Raw genomic sequence first — 25,631 nt, 5'->3', positions numbered from 1 at the left:
GAAGGTATCTGTCTAAATGGTACAGTAGACAGAGAAGTGGGTCTAGAATCTGAAAGGCCTGAGCTCTAATCCAACCTTAGACATTAGCTTTGTGACCCTGCACAAGTCACTTAACACTGTTTGCCTTGGTTCCTCATCTGTAAAATGAGTAGGAGAGGAAACCTCTGAATGTGACTGAAACCACTGGATATGGTTGAAACCACTGAACAACATTGATTCACAGTCAACTAATTAAATTTTGAGAAGAGAAACTCCACCAGATGAAGGACTATTAGATCACACCTTGTGAATTCTAATTAAAGGATCCTTTTTTGTTCATATATAAATATATATCTTCAAGTATTTGAAGAATCATCATGTAGCAGAGAATCAGATTTGGACTTTATTAAGGAGAATCTTCCTAGTGAATTCTAGAAAAGTAGAATTAGCTGCTTCAGGAAGCACTGGGCTTCCTCTCAGTGATATTCATCTAAAGAATGCTAAAGGATCACTCACGGAGAACTCATTGAGTTCAGAAAATGATATTTCAGGAAAAGATAATATGGATGGAAAGCTGTTGATTGCTTTGAATGGAGAGGAGATTTTTAACCTACACTTGGGGAGGAGAAGGTTAGACCCAGAGGCAATTTCTCTCCTAACCAATGTGGAGGCCCCAGGATAAAAAGACAATCCATAATATCTGAGATTACTGACAGCCAGCTAGGACCATCTATAAAGCTTACTCTTAGAAATGGAGGTCTATTGGTATAAGAGTGCTCATGACCAATCATTCTAAAAAATCAACCATTTTGGGTGTAAATGAAGAAAAGTCGGTAAATAACAAAAAATATATGACCAGTGGCTCAATATAATTTATGTATTGCAGTCAAAGTAGACATAGATTATGAAGTGAGGTGGACTAGGAGAACATTGTACACAGTAACACTAATACTACGAGGAAAAAAAAAACCTGATTGACAACTATTCTCAGCAATATAATGATTTAAGACAATCCCAAAGGACTCACAATGAAGCATAACATCTCTTTCCAGACAAAGAACTGAAACTGTCAGAGTACAGGCTGGAGAAATGATAGTCTTAATGTATATGTATATAATGTATGCTTTGGATGCAGTGGTGTAGATTAGCATATTGTTGCATCTTAATGATTTTTTTCCTAATGTTTGTTATCTATATTGGCTTATAATTATCATTATATGTGTCCATTAACTCTGTGTTGTATTTATTTTTATATTTGCATATTTATTATATTTACCATTTGTATACATATGATATGGCCTAAATGTAATATAGACAAGCCAGTTACTGAAGTAGCACATTTTGCTGTTTCTTGTATGTGCTGTTAATGTGAATGGGATATCATTGTCCTTTACTTTCTTATCTCTTTGAATGATCACTTTCCTCTGTGCTTTTAGGTAATGATTGAGAAAAAAGTTACAAAATAGTTTCTAATGATCCTGGAATGTGATCCTGAGTTGATTCTTCTCCCTCACTGGAATCCTTGGTAATAATAGCTAGTGTTTATATAATGCTTCAAAGTTTGCAAATATTTTATCATTTTATCTTTACAACAATAACCCTGAGGAAGAAGATGCTACTTTTATTCATTGTACAGTGAATAAAATGTCTTGCCCAGGGTCAGTATGTCCAGGAACATTTATTAAATATATTTGGTTGAATTTCTTGAAATAAGAAACATGTCCTTTGATAGGAGAGAATTCATATGTTCTGAAATCCATGTTAGTTTCTTAATTTAACTGATTTTGAAATTAAATTAACCAAATTTTGTTTCAGGGAGGTGAGATTATCCCATACTGTGACTTTAGCTGCTGATGTTTCAGAGAAAGGCATATCTAGTGACAAGGATCATTTAGCGAATCAGAGACCATAATCAGCACTTACCTGAATCCATGACTCTTTGATAGTGATAAAATAGAGTCCAGCATTGTGAGCAAGCCCTTTTTCCTGGAGCAGAAATAGGAACATAGATCTATGAAAAGAAATGACTCATTATTTCTCATACTGCCAGAAATTTTTGTGTCCCACTCACTAGAAAATTATTTATCTTACCATCTTCTTCCTTCCCCCATCTTGATTTTATTCTATGTACCTGAAACAGAGTGCCAGATGTAGCTTTAGCCATTCCCCCTGGGTATGTGTGATTAAAATGTGCTCTAGATACTCAAAAATCTGGGTGGGCAATTGGGAGTGTGCTTGTGTGGAAATTAAAAAAAAAGACACTTCCTTCCCTCAAGAAGCTTATATTTCAAAGGCAAATGACAATATATAAATTGATACTGCATCCTGATGTGATGGAAGAAGGTGATGGAAGAAGGTATTTAAACACAGGTCTGGTAGGGAAGATGTATAGAAATTTAGGATTAAAGCACAGAAAGGAATGAAGATATATTTGGCTTGAGTGCTTTCCTTATAAAAGAGGTTCTGAAAGGAGCCAGTTAGAAGAAGAGCCATGAGGTAGCATGTATTTTCAGTATAGTCAATCAGCAAGAATGTATTAAATATTTACTAAATGCCAAGCACTATCCAAAACTGAGAATATAAATAAAAGAAAAAAATAAGTCAATCCCTGCTCTGACAAATCTTTACTGGGGTCCAGTCAAGAAAGAAGGCCATAGTTTCAACAATAGAATTGGAAGTGGCATAGGCCATGAATTGAGAGAGAAATCACAGGCCAGATGGTGATTTCTGGTCCAAAAGCAAAGAAAATATTTTGCTTTTTTTTTTTTTTAAATGGTTTTTTGATTCATACCTTTGTTAATTTTGGAGTTCATTGAGCAAGTGAGTGGGATTAGTGTCCCTGCCAAATTATGGACTTGGCTGTGGGGGTAGTAATTTTGATGTTTGCAGGCTAATCATTATTAATGGTCAAACGGCCAGTGGAGCCCTGTAACCTCTCAGGAAAGAAGGAAAATTGACAAAGGCTTTTTAGGTTGATTAGTGGCTCACATTCATTGTCTCCTGGTGGACATTAAAGATATTGCTCTCCCAGGATGCACAACTTTTAGAGTAACATGCTGTCATCTTGTAGTAAGGCAACCACTGAACCACAAAATTCAGGGGGAGGGCACAATATTACACTTGTCATATAATAGTATTCATTGTTTTAATTTTCTTGAACCATGCTCTTTTTGTCAAAATATACAAATCTTTTTTTTCCCCTAGAGATGAAAAAATAAAAGGACAAGGGATGGAGGGAATGAACATTTATTAAGTGCCAACTTTATGCCAAGCACTATTAAATGTTTTTTTTTTTTTTAACAAATATTATATTTGATCTTTGCAACAACCCTGAAATAATGGTACTATTATTATCTCCATCTCACAATGAAGAGAACTGAGGCAGACAGAGATTAAGTGCTTTGCCCAGGGTCATATAGTATCCCAGGTCAAATTTCAACTCAGATCCTTCTGATTTCAGGATATGCACTCTATTTACTGTGCTATCTCACTTCCAAATGAGTAATGATGACATTCTACAAATATCCATATATCTATAATATTTATGTTTTTCTATGTATCTATTTACATCTATGTCTTTATGATTTTGTTTCTATGTATCATCCCTATCTGTCATCTATGTCTATATGTATGTTTTTCTATATCTGAACTGTGATTTGGGGCAAGACACAATCTCTATTTGCCTTAGTTTCCTCAACTTTAAAATGGGGATAGTAACAATGGCTATCTCACAAGATTGTTGTGACAATTTAATTAAACAAGATATTTGTAGAGTCCTTGGTGCATAATAATTATTATGTGTTTTTCCCTTCCTTTGGTTTCCCTTCTTCATAGAATGAATAATTTAGGGCTAAGCTAAAATGGAATTAGGTATAAAACAAGTATTTACTTAAGTTGAATTTTGATTGTGAGAAATTGTGAACCTAGGTTCAAATCTTCTGACACATGCTGATTGTGTGGACAAAGTCCTCAGTTCAGCAGACACTGAGAATATAATTATATATATATTAACCTGGTGAAATCATAGGTCTAGTCTCTATCCAAAATTTTTGTTGGAAATGATTAAGTTTTTGTTGAACGTATTAACAAGGCAAAGGGTGGCATTTTTTATATAGTTTAAACACACATCAAATCCTCCTCTTTGGGATAGAGTGATTGGCTTGCTCATTGATGGACACCTTCTTGAAGTTTTTACTCATTTTACATTACTCCTTTCTAACATTATAATGTCCCAACTCAGGGCTCACTTGCTTTTCTCTTTACATGCCATTCCAACTCTTTATAACTGTGCCTTTGCAAAGCTCTTTCCCAAGCCTGGGATACTCCTTAATCATGCCTGAAATCTCTTCCTGCTTCAGCTTAGATGCAAATTTCTACATGAGGGCTTTCCTGATACTTCCATTTGTTAATACTCTCCCTCTTTACAAATTATTTTGTATTTATTTATACAATAATGTTCAAGTTATAAAATGTAATTTTAATTTTTTTGTATTGATTAAACCAGGCATAGTATTATGCACATGGGGGATTCTTGCTAAAAGCTCATGGAATTGGATCCCGCATACATTTCTTACAGACCTAGAGAATTACTTTTATTATTTTCCCTTTTTTCACTCTTTCTTCAGAAAATTATTCACTAAAAGTACCTGGAATTGTTTTCTTTTCTTGAAACATAGGGGTCGAAATGTTCTTTTTTCCTGCCTTCCTGCATACACTTTTTCTTGTTATATTTGAGCAATTCCCAGGAAAGGTGGAGAGCTTCTAGGCTTTAGGTTGCTATAGCTCCTGAAGAAAGAATCTAGGGTTAGGAGAGATATAATTACCTACCATTCTAATTGCTGTGATAATGCAAGAAGGGTAGTGTGGAATTTCTATGCATTTATGGGAAATTTGCATAGGAATTTGTATAGGAATTTGTTTTTGCCCTACAGGAAGTACATATTTTTCCTGTTCCATCTGAATGTTATCTTCCAGGAAGAAGAACCTCAGAAGCATAAAGCTTCATTTTGTGTCAGATCATGGTTACTAGTTACATGGGTATTTAATAAGTGCTTTAAAAGTGCCAGGAACTTTGAACCTACGGTATAGGTTTTTAACTCCTCCTAAATTTGTGGTTATTCCTGATAGCAACAGGATTCTAATTAGTTCTCATCAATCAAATTAGCTAGTGAGCCAAAAACATATTAAACACTTTATATTCCAGTTTCTGTGCTAGGCTTTCAAAACACAAAGATAGCAAAAAACATAATCCATATTCTCTAGGCATTTTGTTCAACTTTTATCCTGGAAATCCTCTTAAATGCTTTAAGGACAGAATAGTTTTGGGAAGACTTAAGGACAAGTAAGATTAGATCTGTCCCATTCAGATCTGCTCTCAGTTTGTGTTGGCAATTGGGGGTGATTAAAGCAAGTATCTAAGAATAGTTCTATTGGATATACTGACAGCGAATCTAGAAAAAAATCAAGCTCACAGACTTGGTTTACATTCAGGGTACAAGGAGTGTCCACTCCAGAAACCATCTCCCTTTCTTATTTTTGGAAGTCCCACTAGCTCAAATCTTTACTTCATTTATTAATGGGAAAGCATTGAATACCATGTTTTTGCCATTTTATATGCTCAAATGTTATGCCAAGTGGCTGTTATTCAACTTATACTCAAATTAAACTTCCTTCACAAAACAATAGCAACCACACAAAATAAGAATAATGCATGGAGTATTTGTTCTTAAGGGAATCCATGTAGATATGCCAATTTTTATTGGTTTATTTAAAATAATCTTCTCTTTTAAATGTCTTCACTAGACTAACCTATCTTTTTTTTTTAGGTCACTGAAATGATCTTGGAAGTAGCTCTTGATGTTTGGTAAGTGTTTTCCTTAAATTTAAAGGAAAATGTTTTAAATAACTGATTTTCTTAAATTTTAAATCAATGTTACATATTTTTTTCATTGCTTAGGAATAGATTAACTTAGCTTTTAATATTTCAAAATGTCTCCTAATTATTTGTGTTTATTTTTTCCTAATACAACATGGCTCTTTTGGATTCTGAATATTTCTGTGATTTAAAAAAAATAATAATTTGAATTGGTTGTTACAGTTGACTTTATAATTGCTCAATGGCTAATGGATTGTTTAACTGTAATAGGCAGAGGCTTGAGTTGATGCACTGAGGTCCCAAGCACATGAGGCTAAATAGTAATTGGACCATACTCTATTAATATATAAACTTGGAGAAAGAATGGCCCCCGCCCACTCTTTGTGCTAGTCCTGATGTGTTGTATAGGAAATGACGATTTTGGTGGATGGAGGCAGGGGAGTGGAAAAGGAAGGGGAAGGAGAGACTGCTCACATTGCCATTGCGAAGGTTTTTCAGCTCAGATCCCCTTCTGCTAGCTGTTTCCTGTCACAGCTGCCCATATTGCTATCACAATCTTTTTTCACCTCTTCACTTGAATAAAGATTGAAGATTTTTCCCTTAACCTGAATTCCTGACTCAGGTTGATTTTAAATACGTGTTCATCACATTTGGCGCCCAACATGGGGCTGTTTTTCATTCCCTGTGGCAAAACTGTCCATTTGTATCTTTTATAAGGCTCAGCTAAGTTAACGCTGGGCACTGAAAAGGCCAATCTTTTCATATCCTCCTTATCCAGAGGGATAGAATAGAAACAATCCTTAATATTGATGACCCAAAGAGGCCACTCTCTAGGCAATTGAGTAGGAGATGGAAGTCCAGGCTGAAGAGTTCCCATAGTTTCCATCTGTTCATTCACTTTTCTTAAATCAGTCAGCATCCTCCATTTTCCTGATTTCTTTTTTACAATGAACACTGGGGAATTCCAAGGACTTAAGAGAAGGTTGTAAATGCCCTTGTTCAAGCTGCTCCTGTACTATATCTAATAAGGCCTGAATTTTATCGCTACCTAAGGGCCACTGTTCTATCCACACTGGTGTATCAGTTTTTCATTGGATAGGAACAGGTGAAAGTGTTGACAGGCCTTCAACAGCAGCCCTGCTTAAAAAACCGAAGTACTCATTTTTAACCCTAATTGTTGTAAAACGTCTCCTCCCCACAGATTGATGGGGATTTTTTCAACTATAAAAAGAGTAAAAACTCCTGTTTTGCCTTCAAATGTCCATCTCATAGGGGGAGCACTAACTTCAGCTGCTATTGATCCTCCTACTCCAGACATATAGGTGTCTGCTTTAATCTTTGGCCAGTGACTGGGTCAATTGGCACCTCTAATAACTGTACGATCTGCACCTGTGTCTACCAATCCTTCTAATGATAGGCCATTTATATAGATCATGAGCATAGGTCGGTCAGCTGTTACAGCTGCTGTCTAGTATATTCCTGGATTTTGTGGTCTGGAGTCAGAATCTGGGTGACTATCACCAGGTTGCTTATTAGGATTCTGTATGAGTAACCTGATGCTACTATTTCTCCTGGGTGATAAGTTCACACATTGTCTACCTGTATTAGTGACTGGGATATTATCTACACATTCCCCAGTTTCCCACATCAGTGTGTGGATGGACACTGTTTTGTACATACAAAAAGGAGGTGAAATGGTCAAGCCTACTGTGCCTGGAGGTAAGGGATCCATAGGCTGGAGAGAACAGATTTCACCTCTCTAGGGGCTATCTCAGTTGTCCCAGCTGCGTACAGCTCTATTCTCCCCAATTGTAATTCCTTTCTCCCATCAGGTTGCTTCCTGGCTGGTTGACTGTGTAATCCCCTTTTCCCATCATATGGCTTTCTGGCTGATTGGTCATGTCTGGGTACTGAACTTGTAGGCACTCTCTGGGTGTACCATTGGCTGCCATCATGCCCCAAGTATTTTTTGCCTTGGGCCCTGGGGCTGGGCCCCTCATTCCATTTCCCTGAATCTGTCTGCATTCTGAGGCCCAATGGAAGCCTCTGTTACATTTTGGACAGGGGGTATTGGGTCTTGTTCTCCCACCCTGTTTTCCCATTCTCTCTCTATACCAACATTGAGCTTTCAGATGCCCAACTTTTCCACACTGAAAGCATCTCTCTGGAAGTCCCTTGCCAGGAGGGACTCTGTCTTCCCATGTTTGGATTTTGGGAAGTCTGCATCATAGCCTGGCTATAAAAGGCATCTGTGCCTACTGTGGCACAACGTCTTATGAGTTCCTCTAAAGGAGCATCCTTGCACAGTCCTAGTATAATTCTTCTGCAAACCTCATTAGCATTTTCCTTAGCAAGGTGCCTTATCAAAATGTCTGTTATTGCATTTTCTCCATTTGTTCTTGTGATAGCTGTCTGCAAACATCCCACAAAGTCAGCAAAGGGTTCATTTGGCCCTTGTGTTATTTTTGTGAAGGCCCCACCTTTTCATCTTTATTGTGGAGAGAAGCCCACGCTTTGATAGCATTAGCAGCAATTTGCTCATATGCTGCTATAGAATAATTAATTTGTACTGCGACATCTTCATAAGGACCTACACCTGTTAGTAGGTCACAGGTGATTGCAGCATGAACTCCACTTTGACTATTTTGTTGGGCTTGTATCCTACAGAGCTCACTATATTCAGAAAGCCACAAATAGTTTTGTCCAGGTTCTAGGCATATCCTTGCTATAGATTTCTAGTCATTAGGGGTCAAGATTTCAAAAGCCAAATTCTGTAATAACATCTTAACATAAGCTGATGTAGCCCCATAAAGAGTGCAAGCTTTTTTCAGGTCTTTGAGGATTTCTATATCAAAAGGAGCATATCTTCTACTTTCTTGACCTGAAGAATTAAGCTGTTGAATTACCGGAAAAATGTGGTGTTGAAATTCTGATACATTTTCCCCTTCTTCTTTGGCCTTAATTAGTCCCTTTTGCAATCTACTCATAGGGGCAGCTAGATGGTGCAGTGGATAGAGCATCAGCCCCAAAGTCAGCAGGTCCTGAGTTCAAATCTGGTCTCATACACTTAACACTTCCCTTTGGTGCTTTTCATTTCCCTTCCTGAGCTGTCAGGGGGGTCGGGATCACCTCCTTTTTAGTGCTTTCACCTCCCTTCCTAAGAAGTCAGGGGGGTCGTGATCACCTCCTTTTCAGTGCTTTCACCTCCTTTCCTGAGAAGTCAGGGAGGGTGTGATCACCTCCCCTTGGGGGCTCTGACCTCGCTGAGGAGTCAGGGATGGCATGATCACCTGTGTTCTAAAACAAAAGAAAGCGGGAGATGTAATGGGCTGAGGCTTGAGTTGATGCACTGAGGTTCCAAGCACATGAGGCTAAATAGTAATTGGACCATACTCTATTAATATATAAGCTTGGAGAAAGAATGGCCCCCACCCACTCTTTGTGCAAGTCCTGATGTGTTGTATAGGAAATGATGATTTTGGTAGGTGGAGGCAGGGGAGTGGAAAAGGAAGGGGAAGGAGAGACTGCTCACATTGCCATTGCGAAGGTTTTTCAGCTCAGATCCCCCTCTGCTAGCTGGCCTCCTGTCGCAGCTGCCCATATTGCTATCGCAATCCTTCTTACCCATATTGCTATCGCAATCTTTTTTCACCTCTTCACTTGAATAAAGATTGAAGATTTTTCCCTTAACCTGAATTCCTGACTCAGGCTGATTTTAAATACGTGGTCATCACATTTAACAAAGAAAGGACTTCTCAAAATGTGGTCCCTGGAATTGGTGCAAAAATCAAGTCACACTTTAATGGATATGCATTTTCCTTTTGCAAATTTGAGACCATATGAAAAAAATGCAGAAGTGAATATAGAGTTTAAGTTATGGGGCTTTATACTACATCAAAATGGCTTGGAAATCAAAAAGTCAGAGAACCAAAACTACAAGTTCATGTAGTAAATTTTCTGGCAAAATAGGACTTATCAATACTATGTCATAGGTCTAGTGATCATTCTAGCAAAGTGCTGAGAGTGTGCTATGTATATTCTTTTTGGGTATGGATAGGATTAAAAGTCATAGAATTTCTTTTTTATTCTCAGAATTATGAGAAACAGTATTTTCTTAATCTTTGCTTACATAAAGAATAAATAAATAACCCCTTTATATAAACATCTTCCTAAATAGTTTAACCTTGTCTTTTTTTCTTTTCAATTATTGTAAGGTATATCAGTGGTCATACATTCATTCTTATTGTGCATTGTGCAAAGGCATTCCTTTTTCTTTACTAAGCTTTGTCATTTGATCAGCATGAGGATTTAATTTTGTTTTATATATGTCCATACTGCATGAATAGTCAGTTAGGCAGTATTAAGAAATTACTATGTGCTAAGCACTATGATAGGCAATTGATGGTGAAGTGACCAGAGCTTTGGATCTGTAAGGAGGAAAATCTGAGTTTAATTCTGATTTCCTTCATTTTCTAGCGGAAAGACTCTGGACAAGTTACTTAAACATATTTGTCATAATTTCCTCAAATGTAAAATGGAGATAATAATATTATTTACCTTGCAGGAGTGTTGTAAGGATCTGATGAGAGAATATTTGGGAAAAAAAAAAAAAGCACTTAGCTCAGTTCTTGGTGCATAGTCAGTACCATAAAAATGTTTATTCTCCTCTCCTCTTCAGGAAACAAGGAAAGACAAAAGCAGCCACTGCTTGTTGAGAAACTTATATTCTAATGGAGAACATGTAAATAACTAAGTTCATACAAGATATATACAGAGTAAATGGAAGGCAATTATAGCACTGAAGTGTGAATAGGAATAGAATTATAATCTGTTTACAACAAATCAACAAGTTACCTAGAGTTGAACGTATCCTTAGAAACCAGGTTGTACAACCCTCTAATAGGGAAAAAAAAAGTCTCAATTGTTAGATAAATTGTTTACAGCCCTACAGATAGTAAGCACTGGACACAGAAATTGACCCCAGGTTTTGTCTGATTCTGGAGCCCAAACTCTTTCCATGCTATAGTGGTGCCAGAGAAGAAGGATTCCTGACTTCCTTTTTGGGTATAACTCCTTTCTTGAAGAAAGAATATCACTCCAGTATCTTTACCAAGAAAATCCCAAATGGAGTTGCAAAGTCAAAGATGATTGAGAAAGAACTAAACAACAAATGCTATTTCTGCAAAAGCTCCCCATTCCAGTGTTAAATAGACAGTAACAGCTAATCCCTTTGTTTTGGTTTGCTTTATCTTAGTTCTTCGTAAAGCCATCCAAAAAACTCTGTCCTATTGATCTCAGGCCCTCAAGGTCAATCACAGAATAGCATTTTAGAAAGTCTTTTCCTTCCCTCTCTAGAACAACAAGTGATTGCCATTGCCAAAGCCCATGTCTTTTTTGTGAACCTACATGATTACATTTTTTGGATATTATAAATATCTATGAAAAATGGTTGGCATTCAGAAAGAAATGAGGAAATAACCATTTATATAGTGTCTACTGTATGATTTGCTCAGTCACACAGTTAGTGAGCGCCTAAGCCTGTATTCTTCCTGACTCCAGTGTCATCACTTTTATTCATTACATCTTTTTTCACATGTCAACTGATTGCTTTATATATGGAATAACTATATATTAACTACATAATAACTATATAATATATAACTATAAAATAGACTAACATTCTGAATTGTTATCAAATGAACTTTCTTATTAGAAGAGCATTATGTTTGGCAGACCAAATTCTTCCTTTTAGTGGTTTTTCTTCTGATCAACTTTGACTGAAAAGTAGTAAATCAATGTGTTTGACTAGGGAATTGCTTTAGCCAACTGTTCTTAATGTTTTTATGAGTCATGAACATTTTTGTCAGTGTAGAGATGTCTATGGATCACTTCTCAGAACAGTGTTTTTAAAATGTGCAAGATTAAAAAGGAAGCCATTTATATTGAAATATATTTATCTATATGTTCTTATATATCATGCTTATAATATTGAATTATATAATAAACGATAAATTATTATATATATTGATGTATATATTATATGTATGTAAATACATAAACACATATACAAGTTCAAGGACCACAGGTTCAGAATATCTGCATTTAGATGGTGATGATGATGATGATAATGGGTGATGCTTACATGTATATAGTGCTTACTATGTTTTAGTACTCTGCTGAGCACTTTATAATTTATATAATTTATATTTTTATTTATATTATGTTAATTTATATTATTTATGTTTATATATAAACAATCATTTGTATTATTTGTATATATGTTACAATTTATTATTTAGATAGTTGTAATAATTTTCTATTAAATATGGCCTTAAATGACATTTTTTGTCACTCTCAAATTAATAATGCAGTCAAATTATCTTACAAAATTCCTATGACCTGGTAGTCTAGATTCTATTTTAGAGAGAGGAAGCTGAGACTAATTGGAAGAAGTCACACAGCCAGAAAATGTTAGAGCAAGGATTCAAAACCACATCCCTGACTTTTGAAGTCTAACATTCTCCCACACTGTGCCACCTTTCCAATGTGAAAATATTCCAGTTATATTTTGGTAAACATACTGAAAAACATTATTGCCAGGCAGGTTCTTAGAAATCAGTTTGTCTAACACTCTCATTTTAAGGATAAGGAAATCATGTCATAGAGTTGAAATAATTTGCTTGATGTTATTCAACTAATAAATGGCACAACAAACATGCATGCTCCAAATCCACATTCACATTTCATCTAAAAAGAAAAAAAAAAGAAAAAAAAAGAAAAAAGAAAAATTTCTTAGCTAGCTGGAAATATTCATTGAATAGCTTATAATAACTAAGAGCAAATATTACTGAAAATAAAGTGATATAATTATCAACATAAATCATTTTATTAAAAAATTGAAATGAGTTATTAAGCACTGCATGAGAGACAATTTGGTATAGTGGATAGAGTGCTAGGCATAGAATCAAAAAAATCTAGGTTAAGTCTTATGTCTGACACATATGGTTCTGTGTGCCTGGTGGAGTCATTTACCTAAGAATTTAAACCAAGCAACCTTTCAATACTAGAGGATTGCAGAGAAGGAAAGTGTTGATTCACAATATTAAAAGAAGTTTCCTTATATGGTAATTCCCAATACTAAAGCAATTAAGGTCAATCCATTACCTATTACTATGTATAATAGCTAAAGTTCAAATATAAAATCAATAATATTTTTTATTAATATAGTAGTTTACCATTACCATTGCATTTTCATGTATTTTATTTAATACTCATAAAAACCCTATGATGTTCACATGACAAATATATGTTATAGATGAAGAAACTCAGATTTAGAGAAATGTAGTGGATAAGGTCATGTAGGAAAATTAAGGTAGAAGAGCTAAGTTTAATCTTCTTGACTTAAATTTCTGCTATATTCAAGCATATCTGAGTCTTGATGCTCCTCAAGACATTCCTGCCTTCCCTTACCCCTTGATTGATTCCTAAATTTCTATCATTAGAGATCAACTTTTTAATTTTAATTAATTTTAAAAATAAATTTTATTTTTAAAATTTTTATCAATTTAACTAATTAATTAATTAAATTTAAAATCAGAGCAGAATATACTTTAACATTTTATGCTGTTATTTAATTACTGAGTTTTTGATTTTTTCCAAAGAGTAAGATTTAAGAGGGGACAGAAAACTGTGGTTATCTATGAGTACTAAGAAGGCACAAAATGGAGACAATGGATCACTTCCCATTTATTCAAAGGTTGTGATATTCATGACCTTATCTGTTTTATACTCTAGCTCTTCTCCTGATCTTCGATTTAGCATGGCTCTGTGTGATCAAGAAAAAAATTTCAGGCAACAACGAAAAGAAAACATCAAAGAGAATATGAAGAAACTCCTGGGTTCCAAGAATAGTGAAGGCCTATGTTCAACAAGTGATGTGAGTTGGAACATTTCAAACTAAGTACTGTTATTTCTAAGAGGTTTAAAATATGTTTGCCATTGAAAATGTTACCAGAATTTTTCACTCTAGGATGACAGTGATATAGATGAAGAACATGATCTCTTTAGTGCTTTCAAGTAAGTATAAATACTTTGACAGAGGAAATTATTTTATTAGGCAATCCTAAAATTAGTAAACATGGGGATGGGCACCAGACTTGTATTTTCATTGCTGTAGGGAATTCCCAGCTAAGGAAATTCCCTTTACCCGTGCAGATCAGCACCTTTTGTATAGTCTTAGAAATTTTCCTGGAGCACAGAAAGTGATTTGTCTAGAATTGCACTTTCAGTATGTATCAAAGGCGGGACTTAAAATCTGGTCTTTCAGGTTTCAAAGCTAGGTGTTCTAATCACTCTCTACACTGCTAAAGGAAACATTTTGTTGTTGTTCATTCATTTCAGTCATATTCATTTGGGGTTTTCCTGGAAAATCTACTGGAGTGGTTGGCCATTTTGTTCTCAAGCTCATTATAGATGAGGAAACTGAGGTAAACAGGATTAAGTAACTTGCTCAGGTCACAGAGTTTATAAATGTCTGAGGTCAAATTTGTACTTGGGCTAAGCATTCTATCAACTATGCTAGTTAAAGAAAGCTGCCCCATTAAAGAAGGCATCCCTTTGGACAAATACAGGATGTTCCAAAAATAAGACATTAGGAACGTCCTCTTAACACCCACTTACATGTTAGAAAACAATAATAGGTAAAATGGAAATGCTTAAATAAACCTTTTAATCTATTTCAGAATATTATAAAGAGAAAGCCAGAAATTTTCTCCTTTTTAAAGGCCTCCTAGTAATTCATAAGGAAGGCCTTTATTCCTCCATAATTAAATTCTAACTTAGGCAGTACTACTATTACTATATGAAATTTATAGATGAGAAAACAGACTCAGAGAGGTGGTTCCTTGGCCATAATTACAGAGCTACTAATATTTAGAATGAGGATTCAAAGTGAGGTCTCTTCTCAATGTCTAGAGCTCTTTTGACTAGTGACACTATTTTTCTCTTATTAAATCATACATCAACTAGATTCAGGTACCTTGCAAGAGACTCAAAGACAAAATGAAAACAGTTCCTGTCATCAGGGGAAAAGGAAAAAGGATGTAAATAAGCATTTTTGAAGTGTATTAAGTACTGTGTTAGGGATTTACAAATATCATTTCATTTTGTCCTTACAAAAAGGTAGGTGCTGTTATTGTTGTACCCATTTTACAGCTGAGGAAATTGAAGTAGACAAAGATTAAGGGACTTGCTCAGGGTCAGCTAGTAAGTATTTGAGGTTGAATTTGAAGCCAGGTCATTCTGATTCCAAGCTTGGCACTTTGTCCACTTTGCCCCAGTGGTAGCACGTATATTCTACTCTGATATACAATATGCATGTCCATATTGGACATATTGTCTATGTGGACGATTACATACAAAAATGTACACAATGCACACAAAATAATTTTGGGGAAGAAGTGAGTGTTAGAAGTTGGAAGATAAATCTAAATGATAGAGGGGAGAAGAGAAAGCATAGGGGAGGGCCCATTCAGAGTCATGGAAGAGACAGAATGTCATATACAGAAAACAGTAAGAAGGCTGTTTTGGTCAGACCAGGTCAGAAGGAAAGGAACTAGTAAAACATAATTTCTGAAAGGTACACTAAGAAAGGCTTTAAGGATCAAACAGAGGAGGTTGTATTTTTCCTAGCTGTAAGAAATCGTCCTGCTAAAAATGGTTGCTACTATTAAAAATGCTGCCATAAATATTTTGATTTACATGGGGTTTTTGTTAGGTTTTTTTTTTTTTTTTTTGATCCCAGGCAATGTCATTCTTAAAGCAGAGAAACACTTATTTATACCTCTTATTTTGTGTGTCTTTTATTTTAAAAAGTCAATGGAATAGAAAATAGTATTTTTTGAACAAAATTTTTTGTTACCCTTCCCTTCAAAGCCTAGCATTATGAGTCATAGTTCCTGGGGTTAAATACTCTGCTCCTTTACAGGCCTCTCATCTAAGATTTTGGCCAGTGTTTCACTAGAACCATAATATGTTTTTGGTAGATTTTTTAAAAAATGACAACCTTTTACTGTGAAAATGAGGACCCTGCTTTACACAAAACATAATTTTTATTTATCAGGGGAATATTAGTTTCATATAGTTCATGCTTAGTCATGGTTTATTACATTCAACATTCAACAGCACCTGTGGAATGAATTATGTTTTTCTGTCTCCAATATGGCACTATCTAATATTTTTTGTATTTAGAAAGGGTTGCTGGAATGAAACATTTTTTTTGGGGTCTAGACTACTTTTTTTTGTCTGCCAAAAATGTTGACTGTAAATGTAGTCAGCACCACCTATTACCAGAATGAGAATAACATGTTTTTAATTTTATGATCACTTACAAAATATTCATATAATAGTTTTATTTTATAAAATATTCTTAAAATGTAATTTAATTCATATGCATTAATAATTTAACTTCTTTCCCAGGGTAGAGGTAGAGAGGGTTTTGTATTCTTCTGGCAGTCTGATAATTTGTGTTTTGGGGAATATTTGTTCTTAAGTAGAATGTTTTTCTTTCTCAGCGAACAGTTTAGCTATATACTTTTTAAAGCCATGAATCTTTATGGTTTGTTATAGCAAAAAGAAGTGAGTAGACATGCTAAGAGAAGTCATTTTGGTTCAATGAAAGCAAAAATTTCCTGTTAAAAAGTAAAATCAAATGCCCAGTTGATTCACCATTACTAGTGATCTTCAAATAAAGGCTTGTTACCATTTGTTAAGAGTATAAAAATGAAATTTCTCTTCGGAATTAGATGAGTTCTGAACTTCCTTCCTAATTTGGAACTTCTGTGATTCTATCAGTAACTAATTGATTTAAGTAATACCCAGTCACTCTGATTTTGTAGGCCTGTGCTAGAAAATGGCAAGGTGGATACTATTCACAAATAAGAGTTTTTAAAATATTGTAATACCATGTCAGTTAGTAGAATGGTGCTACTAAAGGAATAATATCTAATTTCAAGCAAATACTTGTATTTTATAATACTTTGTATTTCAGTAGAAATGTATACCTATTTTAATGAATTTGTTAATACTGTTGTTTTCTATATTCATCCCTCAAATAGGATTTTTGACAATAATGATATGTTCAGAAAATACTCTTAAAACAATTGAAATCATTCTTGAATATACCATTCCAATGTTTACTGATCTGGTATGGTTGGAATATATTTTGTGATTATTATCTCTGAATTATCAAAGAGGGTACTGTTAATGATATACTGGGGAAAAACTTCAGTGAAATATGGATGTTTTATTGTTTAACCTAAAAATCAATAAACAAGAAGGAATTTTTTGTTTTTTTTTTAAATCAAATATCCAATTAGAATTTTAGAAAACTTGCATATTTCAGAAATGTCATTTAAAACCAATTATAAAATAGCAACAACAATAAGAGATATAAACATGAATCAGCTTAGGCAAATATGTTGAGAGAGAAATGAGATAAACCCCACATTTTAATATTTTGTGAGTAAACAACACTTTAAAAGGTAGATTAATGGAACTGATGAAATAACCACAAAATTTTTAAAACATCAAATTTGAAGCTGTTGTGTTTTAGAGCCTTGATTTTTTCTAACATAATCCATGTGAAGACTGCAGAAAGAAGCAACTTCTCAGTAAAAGAACTCCCTAAACTCTAGAATAAACATGTATAGAGTAGAGAGGGTAAGGTTGTAGATTCATTTTTTGGTTTTAGTGGAGAGAAGATTTCAAGAACTTAATTAATCTCATAAAGACTTCTTCTAAAACATGATGTCTATCAATTAATGAGTGAGTATTTATCAATCACTTACTATATGCTAGGTATTGGGGCCAGCAATTAGAGACATAAAGACAAACAATAAAAAGTTCTTGCTTTCAATAAATATTAGTTATTTCAAAAAAACTTATATTTAATTGGGAGAAATAAGATGAGTAAAGAAACAAATGCAGTATATTTAAGTCAACAAAAGAAATCTGATATCTAGAACTTGTTCTTTGATTGACTATTACTATTTTTTCATGGGTCTAGCCATTCTTATCATCGGATAAGGGGGAAAATGACAGTTTCCAAAACACCCATAAATAACAAATGAACCAAATAAAAGATATTAAACAGCCCTTAGTTTGGAGTGTCTTTTCTAGTTTGATGAGTGGCAGAGTAGTAAAAGAGAAGATATAATTTGCTATGAAGTACATATAGATTATAATTTATTATAATTTATTTATTGGCATTTTAAATAATAGGCAAAACCTGCAGAATAATGAAAAAATGGTGGAAAAGAATTGTGGAACTAAAAATGTATTCACATTAATACTTCTTTTCATTTGCTATTTTATACTGTCTCAGAAGAATGTCTAAATCCTGTAAACCAGAAATGTGATTCCTAACATTTTTCTTTAAGAAAACTACTTAGATGCCCAAACGGATTTGCTGCAATGAGTTAATTAAATCTAAGGTATGGGAAAAGACAAAGAAAACATTATGACATTACAATTTTTACAATTTTTAAAGCCTTCATGATAAACATATTTGGAGTGAATATAGCCCTGTTTAAAATCTACCTAAATCAAATTCTAGAGCAGAGTTAAATAACTTGCCAAGGGTCATTCAATTAACATGGAATTTGAAGCCATGTTTTCTTGACCCTGTCTATTTCACTCTGCTCCTTGTGATAATCAACCAATCAATTAACATTGATTTATACTGGAAATACAAAGACAGAACCAAAATAGACACTATTTTCAAAGCTTTACATTTTAAAGGAGAGATGTGCAATACATAAACACATATGTACATGCATGCACATATTTATATATATGTAAAATAAATACAAGCTATTTTGATGAGAGATAATACAAACAATTGAAAGGGATCAGGAAAGGTTTCTTGTAGAAGGCAGTACTTGCACTAAGTTTTGAAAGAAACTAGGGATTCTAAGAGTCCATGATTTGGGAATATGATTTGTTTTTGCCTCGTTCTTTATGTCTTGTCTTCTCCATTAGTCTATGAGTTCTTTGAGAGCAAAAACTTTTGATTCCATGAATTTAGCACAATGCCCTTCACATAACAGGTTTACTCACTGAGTGACTTTCTAACTAAACTTCACTTGTTTTGGAAAGTGAGCAGACTTTTAGCTCCTGTTAGGGGACTGTAGGACTTAGTAAAGTGGTATCCAGTTTTGTTTCATAATAAAAAAAGTACAGAGATTGTATTAAAAGTTATAGTAGTTGTTTGTCAGCAATAAAATGCAAAATCATCACCACTAAAATCATCAACTACTTTTTCAGATATTCCATTTATTGTATTTTTCTTCATTGTGATAAGTTGTCTTTGACTTACAGAATGTACTTTAGTATTTAACATTTTTTCTTTTTATTTGTGTTGTTTCTTAGCACATTTTCCTGGATGAACTTATTTTATTTCATAACTTCAGCAGTTACTCTAACATTGATGACTCCCAGTTGTCTCTTCACTCTGACCTTTCACCCAATGTTCAATCTCTGACACCCACCTGCCAGTCTGAATATTTTTAAGAAGACATATTGTCTTCAATTTGGCTTTCCCAAACTGAGCTCATGTCTCATTTCCTTGCTTTTCCTGTTTTATACTTATTATCAGTTTGCTGGGTTTTTTTCTGTTACCTAGACGTGTAACCTAATTTGCCTTATCCCACCCTATCTAACCATGTAATTTCAATGCTTTGAATTCTTCTTTGTACCCTCCCCCAAACATATTTAACTATTTCTCAGTGTGTGATGTAAACACAGTCAGTCCTTTATCTGTTCTAATGACAAGTATGAATCAGTGGAATGCATAGGCCAAAGCTGTAAATACCTAAAAAAAGATTCTTTGGAACTTACTATGTAATTTCATTTTGCTGCATATTCATTTCCCTAGCCATATTCTCCCAAGACTAATGTAAATTTATTTTAATTTTTAAAAGAAATCCAACTAACTTTGGGGGAATTGCCCCCAAAGGAGTGATTGCTTAAAAGGGAAAGAAAGTGTGAAGTTGTAAATTATCAGCAAAAGATACCCAAATACTTTGAGAGATGTATGATTTCATTTATATGGTCATTCCTATCAAAGAGTGTCCATTCATGTGTGTGATCTTTATTCATGGTTTCCCATAAGTTTGCTGGAAAAAAAAAAATTACCAAAGAACATGGAGAATTTCCTAATTTCTTTTGACATTGAGGAGTCTAAGGAAATCCATTGATTATTCCTCACTATTATTATGATCAATCCATGTAAATTTTCAATTATTTATTTTGATCATATTCATTATATGATTTTTTTTCTGTGAATTATCTTATCTTAATTTTCCACATCACTGACACATTGAGTGCAGCATCTTTAACAGCATTATCTTTTATGATTTTAAATACTGAGCTCCATTATCACCTCCACTAGTATTACTGTTGGCAATGATTTTAAGGCTCCTTTGACTTCATTCTCCAGGATGTGAGATTCTAGCTTAGTCATCACATCATCGTGGTTACTGGTGATATAAAAGTCTTCTTGAATAGTTCTGTGTAATCTTGCCATCTTTTCTTAATCTCTTCTTCTTGTGTTAAGTCCCTACCATTTCATCATGTCCATTTTTTGGCATGAAATGTTCTGCTGTTTATATCTATCTATAAACATATTTCATCCAATCTATTTTCTTCTATTTATTTATTTATTTATTTATTTATTTTTGTTTTATGGTACTCATTTAAGAAAATCTGATCTCTATGTTATTCTCTAGAATTTTCTATTCATTTGGATATATCTTTCCCTTTCTCCTTTCCTTTTTACTTTCCTTCTTTTCTAAGTTATTGCTTTTTCTGCTCTTTTTTGGGGGGGATGTTTTTTTTTTTTTTTTTGCTGCCATGTATACAATATCATGAACCTCTGCCCATAGTTCTTTAGGCACTCTACCAGAACTAATCCTTTAAATTTATTCATTACCTCTACTTCATATTCATAAGTGATATTATTTAGGTAATACCTTTATGTGTTATGTGTTCTATTTTCTTCAACTTAAGTCTGAATTTTGCCATAAGAAATTCATGATATGAAATGCCAGATCTTTTTTTTTTTTAAACTGACAGTATAGTTTCTCCACTTTTGATTGCAAAGTATATAATCAGTCTGATCCATGTGTACAGTCACTTTTTTTTTATTGTTGAAAAAGAATGTTATGGCAGAGAGTTATCTTGACAAGTTTCTATTAGTTTCTCTGTCTCTCTCTCTCCCCAATTTTTCTTTGTGATCATTAACATGTTTAGTTGTCAATGATCATTTCCAGCTTTAACCTCTCTCTAAACCTTTTAACACATCTCAAATTGCCATTTGGAAATCTTGAATTTGATGCCCCATAGATATTTTAAGGGTAGCTGAAGAAGAGCACTAGGTCTGGAATTAGGAAGAATGATCTTCCTGAGTTCAAATCTGGGCTCAGATACAATCTAGTTATATGAACTTGGGCCAGGCACTTACTTCTGTAAGCCTCAGTTTCCTCATCTGCAAATTAACTAGAGAAGGAAATTGCAAACCATTTCAGTAGTTTTGCCAAGAATCCCCAATGAGGCCTTGAATTGTCATACATTGAAAGGACTGAACAACACAACTGATTATTATGAAAATTAGAGTTAAACTAGATTGCCTCTCAATTCACTTCAATACAAAATTATGATTGCTTAACTTTTGGACATCTTTCCAGGATATGAACCCAAAATTATGTTCTCCACCTTTTAAAAAAATGTCTTTATTGCCCTTTCTAGTGAAGATTGACTATAGTTGTCCGATAAGTAAAACCTACAAAAACACACTACAGTATTTTTCTTTTACTTTACAAAGAAGTAAATGTCCATGCTTATTGTATTTCTTTGAAGTTCAAGTATTAATATGTTTTAATTCAAATATATTGTAAAGAAATCCAAGGTAAATACAAGTTTATTTTAGTAATTAGCTATCCAAGTAATGTAAATAAGTAAAGTATTTAGATTATAGTCTAGCAGTGTTAATTTGTCTCAATAGGACCAAGATGTGCTCAGCAACATACATTTGTTTTAGTTATCTAGATTTAGGCACAAAACTAACAGCTGAATTTTGTAATTACTCATTTATGTAACAGTTCTTTCAGAATATCCAAGACTTTCCCAGTTGAGAAAATTGAGCCAAATTACAATTTTTTTCTTGAAATCCTGATTACATCACTGGGAATGATTCATTCATAGAATAATATCATTTGGCTTTTATCTTTTATGTTTTATTTTACATCAGAGAAATTTTGGGAGATTAAGGAGTTTTATAATTTTTCTGAATTATTTCAGAACTTATTTAAATTAGGATTCCCCAGTAACTTGGACATACTGGACTTTATAGGCAGATACTTATCTTAGGATGATAAAAGGCAAGACAAGGTAATGATGATATATAACATATGTTTTAAGGTTTGCAAAGTGCTTTGCATATTATTATTTAAATGATCCTAACAACAACCATATCACCCCTGCCACTCAGCTTAGTGTTCTGAACCCTGTAAATACTTCAAAAATATTTGTAGAATTTATTCAAATATATTAAATAACATAATTTTTACCCTATTAATTAGAGTTCTGGAGGAAATGAACTCTGAAAATGGCAGCCCTCTGTAGGCTTATAAGAATTAGATAAAATAGTAAATATAAAAAAGGTATTATTTATATTCACAATATTTATTAAAAATGAAAATAATACATTATGGATAATATATACATTTTTATGGGGAACCAACATGAATAACCTTTTTGATCATCTAGTCCAAAATATGGCAGTATTTGGAAATATTTTTCATATTGTGGAGAAAACTTTGAGATCAAAGCTGTAACTAGGAATTTTTACAACTAGGAAAGTCACAAAAAATATGTTAAGGGAAAATGCATGAAAGGCACCCTTAAATGTGGTTGGAGGTTGGGAAAAGAGGGGAGGATATTACTATGTAGGGAGAGACAACAATCTAAGCACTATACAATGCCATATGCTCCTCCCAGATAATTTGATAACTTCTTGTTTAAACTGACTTTAGCATATAATTATGAATTTCTTCATACTTGGCATCTAAAAAGTCAGATGACTCAGATGTAACAAGAATCCCTGCTTGGACTTATGTAGGGAGATGTTATCTACCTTCAGAGAAATAGAGGACAAAAAACATAATACAGTCTTACATAGATGCATATGAATGTATATGTGGATGTATATATATATATATATATATATATATATGTATAGATATAGATGTATAGAATATGTGTGTATATGTATAGAGTGCATATATATATGTTTGTATATATATATGTCTCACAATACATCTATGTGTATGTAGATAGATATACACACATATGTATCTTTGATTAATTATAACCTTCTTGGGGTGGGAAGAAGAAGGGGGGGAAAATGAAGTAGAAAGTGCATAGCAGTGAAGAAAAGAAACCTACAAGGGAGTAAAGAAAAGATGGACAGCTCTGAACCCAATGTGTAGCATTGATTAAAAGTTTTCTTGAAATGAAAATTTATTGCTTTATATTTTAAATCTTTATATTCTGCTGCATAAATGGCAGTTATCTTTTTTCCTTTTCCTATTTTGTATTTAAGTTTAAAACAAATAAAAATTATTCTGATGATATTAAAATAACAATAACAACAAGAATCCTTGTATCTTAGAAGTTGGAGAGATCTACAGGGATGCCTGTACTGAACTATCTTTTCTATTTCTCTGGAGTAGCTAAGAGGCTTGTGATTCCTTAAATGATTTTATTCCTAAGGATAGTCCATTATCTTTTTATACTGATTGGTCCTCTTTCCTCATTCCCGGCCTCTGGGCCTCAGGGAAGTGTGGGAAGTTTGGATGGTGAAATTTTGGAGGAAAAATTAAGGTCAAAGATGGGGAGGCAAAGGTGTCCCCAATATGGAAGAACCTTCCAATAGTAGCTAAAATCTTCCCCTGATTTCTGATTCCTCAGGATATAGTTAGATGTCTAAAGAAGGATGAATTGCTGTGTTTACTGAAGGGAGACAGTAACTTTTGGGCTTTTCTCTCCACTCTAGAAGAAACCAGTTTGAATCCTATGGGTCTCTACTGCTCTAGAAAATCTGGAACACAGTCAAGATGTTTTTCTAATGCAAGGGTAGAGATATCATTTGCATAATCAACTGCAGGGGATGATGAGTTGAAAGCTAAGTAGAACAACTTCCCACTGCTTGAGTTTTATAAGTTGATAATTTTGTATGGCCCACAAATGATATAAATATCCAAATGGCCCTTGGCAGAAACATAGTTCCCCACCCCTGCTCTAATGAGAATTTTCAACTGCTCTCAAACCATTTTGAGATTATTTACCATCTAATTTGTATGTATCTTGTTTCTGACTAGTTATTTGTTTTCCTCATTGGAATAAAAACATCTTGAGGGAAGGGATAGCTTTGCTTACTTATTTATTTTAACTAAGGCTATGGGGTTAACAGCTAGTAAGTGTTCAGTGTCTGAAGCTGGGTATGAACTCAGGTTTTCCTGACTCTAGCACTGTTGCTCAAGCTATAGCACCACTTAACTGCCTCTGAGGGAAAGAGTCATTTTTTGCCTCTCTTGGTATCCCCCCACCCCTTTTTTTTTTGCCAGGAGCTTGGCAAGAAGTTTGTTAATTGACATTCTTAATTCCTTACAATGTTCCATTATTCATGTACCACAATTAGTTAAGCCAATCCTCTGTAAGAACCCACTTTATTTTGAGGTCCTTGCCAAGACAAAGCATGCTTATATAACTTTGTGTGTGTGTGTGTGTGTGTGTGTGTGTGTGTGTGTGTGTTCATTTCCCTATATCCTTGATCATATGTGAACATGGACTTAGTAGTAGTTTGTTGGTTTGATTGTGCGCGCAGATTTTCCAGTCCATTTTGAATCCCAAGGAGGATGATTTAATAAAAATGTGACTTAAGGAAAATTATGACCTCTCTGAGCCTTTCTTTAGCTGTGATGTTGAGGGAGTTAGACTAAATTACTTTTCAAGTCTTTTTCACCTCTAATATTATATGAAATTCTGAGTGTTTCATGTTAAAATGCAGACGGTTGGTTAGTAGAGACCAAAGAGAGACTCCAAAAGCAAGAAATGGCATCTCTAGTTAGAGGAAAAACATCTTCCAATTGAATTAAATGATAAAGATTACTTCTGTGATTTTATGCTAAGCAAACTAAACCGTTTGTATTATTTCTACCACCTTAAATGTGTCACATTTTCATTTATTCCATTCTCCAGTGGTGTTCTTAGGTTTTTAAAAAAATTACTTCATTGTTTGTTTATATGGTATCCCTCACAATGAAACATTGAATTATAGAATGCTTTGTTCCATTGTTCACTCTTTTCACTTCTTCTTTTCAACTAAACCACAAGCTATTCAGTGTGATATATTAGATAAATGGTTGGCCTCACAATCTGAAAGACTTGATCAGTGTTTAGTATTGGTTCTGGAGTTAGGGGAAAGAAGTTAAAATCTTTCCTCTGATACTTATAACCTATATGACTTTGGACTGGTCACCTTCCTGGCCTCAGTTTCCCTATCTGCGAAGTGAGGGAATTGGATCACATAGTATTTAGGATTATTTCCAGCTCTAAATTCATTATCTCATGAAATTAAAAAAAAAGCAAACTAATTTTTTTTAGTGCATATATCCCATCTGCAGTTTTTTTCTTTTAAAATTTTATTTATTTATTTAAC

The 25,631-nt window shown here is 33.9% G+C and overlaps 1 protein-coding gene across 2 annotated transcripts in view; it reads left to right on the top strand.

Annotated features, from left to right (window-relative positions):
• The window catches only part of PLA2G4A (phospholipase A2 group IVA), a 143,230-nt gene that overhangs the window by 54,388 nt on the left and 63,211 nt on the right, over positions 1-25,631 (top strand). For both annotated transcript variants that reach the window (XM_051998764.1, XM_051998763.1), the window contains exons 5-6: positions 5,805-5,842; positions 13,649-13,790. In XM_051998764.1, the coding sequence (XP_051854724.1) occupies positions 5,805-5,842; positions 13,649-13,790 (180 nt within the window). The remainder of the gene's footprint in view (positions 1-5,804; positions 5,843-13,648; positions 13,791-25,631) is intronic.

Source organism: Antechinus flavipes, chromosome 4 (assembly GCF_016432865.1).
Source record: "Antechinus flavipes isolate AdamAnt ecotype Samford, QLD, Australia chromosome 4, AdamAnt_v2, whole genome shotgun sequence".
NCBI lineage: Eukaryota > Metazoa > Chordata > Mammalia > Dasyuromorphia > Dasyuridae > Antechinus > Antechinus flavipes.
This window is presented reverse-complemented; position numbering and strand designations above follow the sequence as displayed.